The 1,679-nt window shown below is 41.2% G+C and overlaps 1 protein-coding gene across 19 annotated transcripts in view; it reads right to left on the reverse strand.

Annotated features, from left to right (window-relative positions):
* PTPN20 (protein tyrosine phosphatase, non-receptor type 20) overlaps positions 1 to 1,679 on the reverse strand; it is a 109,667-nt gene that overhangs the window by 60,462 nt on the left and 47,526 nt on the right. For 18 of the 19 annotated variants that reach the window (XM_011950345.1, XM_011950331.1, XM_011950348.1 and 15 more), the window contains one exon: positions 148 to 260. The exons of the other annotated variant lie outside the window; for it this stretch is intronic. In XM_011950345.1, the coding sequence (XP_011805735.1) occupies positions 148 to 244 (97 nt within the window). In that variant the 5' untranslated portion in view covers positions 245 to 260. The remainder of the gene's footprint in view (positions 1 to 147; positions 261 to 1,679) is intronic. 19 annotated transcript variants of the gene reach the window in all.

Here is a 1,679-nt window from a genome sequence, read left to right on the forward strand (position 1 = left end):
GGGAGGCTGAGGCAGGAGAATGGCGTAAACCCGGGAGGCGGAGCCTGCAGTGAGCTGAGATACGGCCACTGCACTCCAGGCCAGGTGACAGAGCAAGACTCCGTCTCAAAAAAAAAAAAAAAAAAAAAAAATAGGATGATGTCATACCAGAAAGTAGAGGCGAGAGAGCCTGTGAGGGCCCTGCAGGCTCCTCATTCTCACTGCTCCACCTGTCTCTTCTGAAGGGGCCTCTGGCTGTCCACATGCTGGGATCACTGCCACTAGAAAAGAAATGTATATATTTGCCCATGGTTTCAAAGAATATATACATTTGAGAAATACTTTCTAATCATCTTTATTGATTATTTAATTGACATTCACTTCCATTTCAATTCAGTCACCCACTCCCATTGTCATCACCTGAAATTGGCTTACTTGTGAGATAATTCCCAAATCCCAATGTCTGATCATAAACTCCATCTCCTCCCACTACTTTTACCTTGCAAACTAGTCGCCTCAGATCCATCCGCCTATTTACCTTCTCCTCTCCTTTACCTAGGCTGCGGGAGGGAAGTACTAGGGTTACTGGGCTTTCTAATATCAGCAGAGAGCCATTTGGAAAACACCAGCATGTCCCTGGTTGGTTTCCTGTACCACTCTTCCATGGCAGCTAATTCCAAGCCACCATCCTGTTAGAGTCCTTATCTTAATACTTTCTCTGCCTTAGTAAAACTGTAACTTCTTCCAGAAAATACAAGCCAGAAAACAGAAATTCTTGCAATTTATTATCTTTTAAAACATTTACTTAGATGCATCAATGTCTTTCTTATTCCTTGCTTTCTGCCTGTTCAAAATTCATCCTTCCATGTTCTTAACCTGATTCCTTCTACCTCCTCTAAGGTACTTTTCTATAATTTATATATTTTTTTAACATATCATGAATCACTCCCTATCTACAAATTCTCTCATATCATACTCAATTTTCTGTATCTAAAAAATAGGAAATGCTTTAAAATCTGTCCAGCTACTAATCGTTAACAGATTTTTCAAATACTAGCCCATATTCACTTTCTGTTTCCTTTGCAACCTCTCCATACTCAGCTGACTCGCTAATGCTATCAACTTGGTTCCTGTTGCATTTTCATTTGTAACCCTACCTAGCAAAATCCTCCTAACTTGACTTCCGCATCTAACCTTCAATGTTTAGAGAAAATTCTTACTAAAACACAAACTTAATTACACCTGCCCACCAACATCAGGATAAATCAAAGCCCCTTATCAGACACCTAAGTTTATGATATTGGCCAGGTGGCCTCTGTGTACTTTTTCATCACCATCTCCACTGATTTCCTACCTCCACTGTATGCTTTAACGTTAGCAAAATAAATGCCTTTTTCTTTTACTTCTGTAAGGCATTTCGGGTTTCTTACTCTTTTCTCCTTGTCATTTTAATTAATCTCCACTGACTGCCACTTGCAGCTATCCTCACCTTGCCACCAGCATTCCTCCTTCTGTGTGGATAATAGACAGTTTCACAAATAAAACAAAAAGACCTTCCCTATGCATCCTTTTCATTTTAACAGACTGAATAAAATGTATACTCGCCGGGCGCGGTGGCTCAAGCCTGTAATCCTAGCACTTTGGGAGGCCGAGACGGGCGGATCACGAGGTCAGGAGATCGAGACCATCCTGGCTAACAC

The sequence above is a fragment of the Colobus angolensis genome, unplaced genomic scaffold, assembly GCF_000951035.1.
Source record: "Colobus angolensis palliatus isolate OR3802 unplaced genomic scaffold, Cang.pa_1.0 Scaffold306, whole genome shotgun sequence".
In the NCBI taxonomy this organism is placed as follows: domain Eukaryota; kingdom Metazoa; phylum Chordata; class Mammalia; order Primates; family Cercopithecidae; genus Colobus; species Colobus angolensis.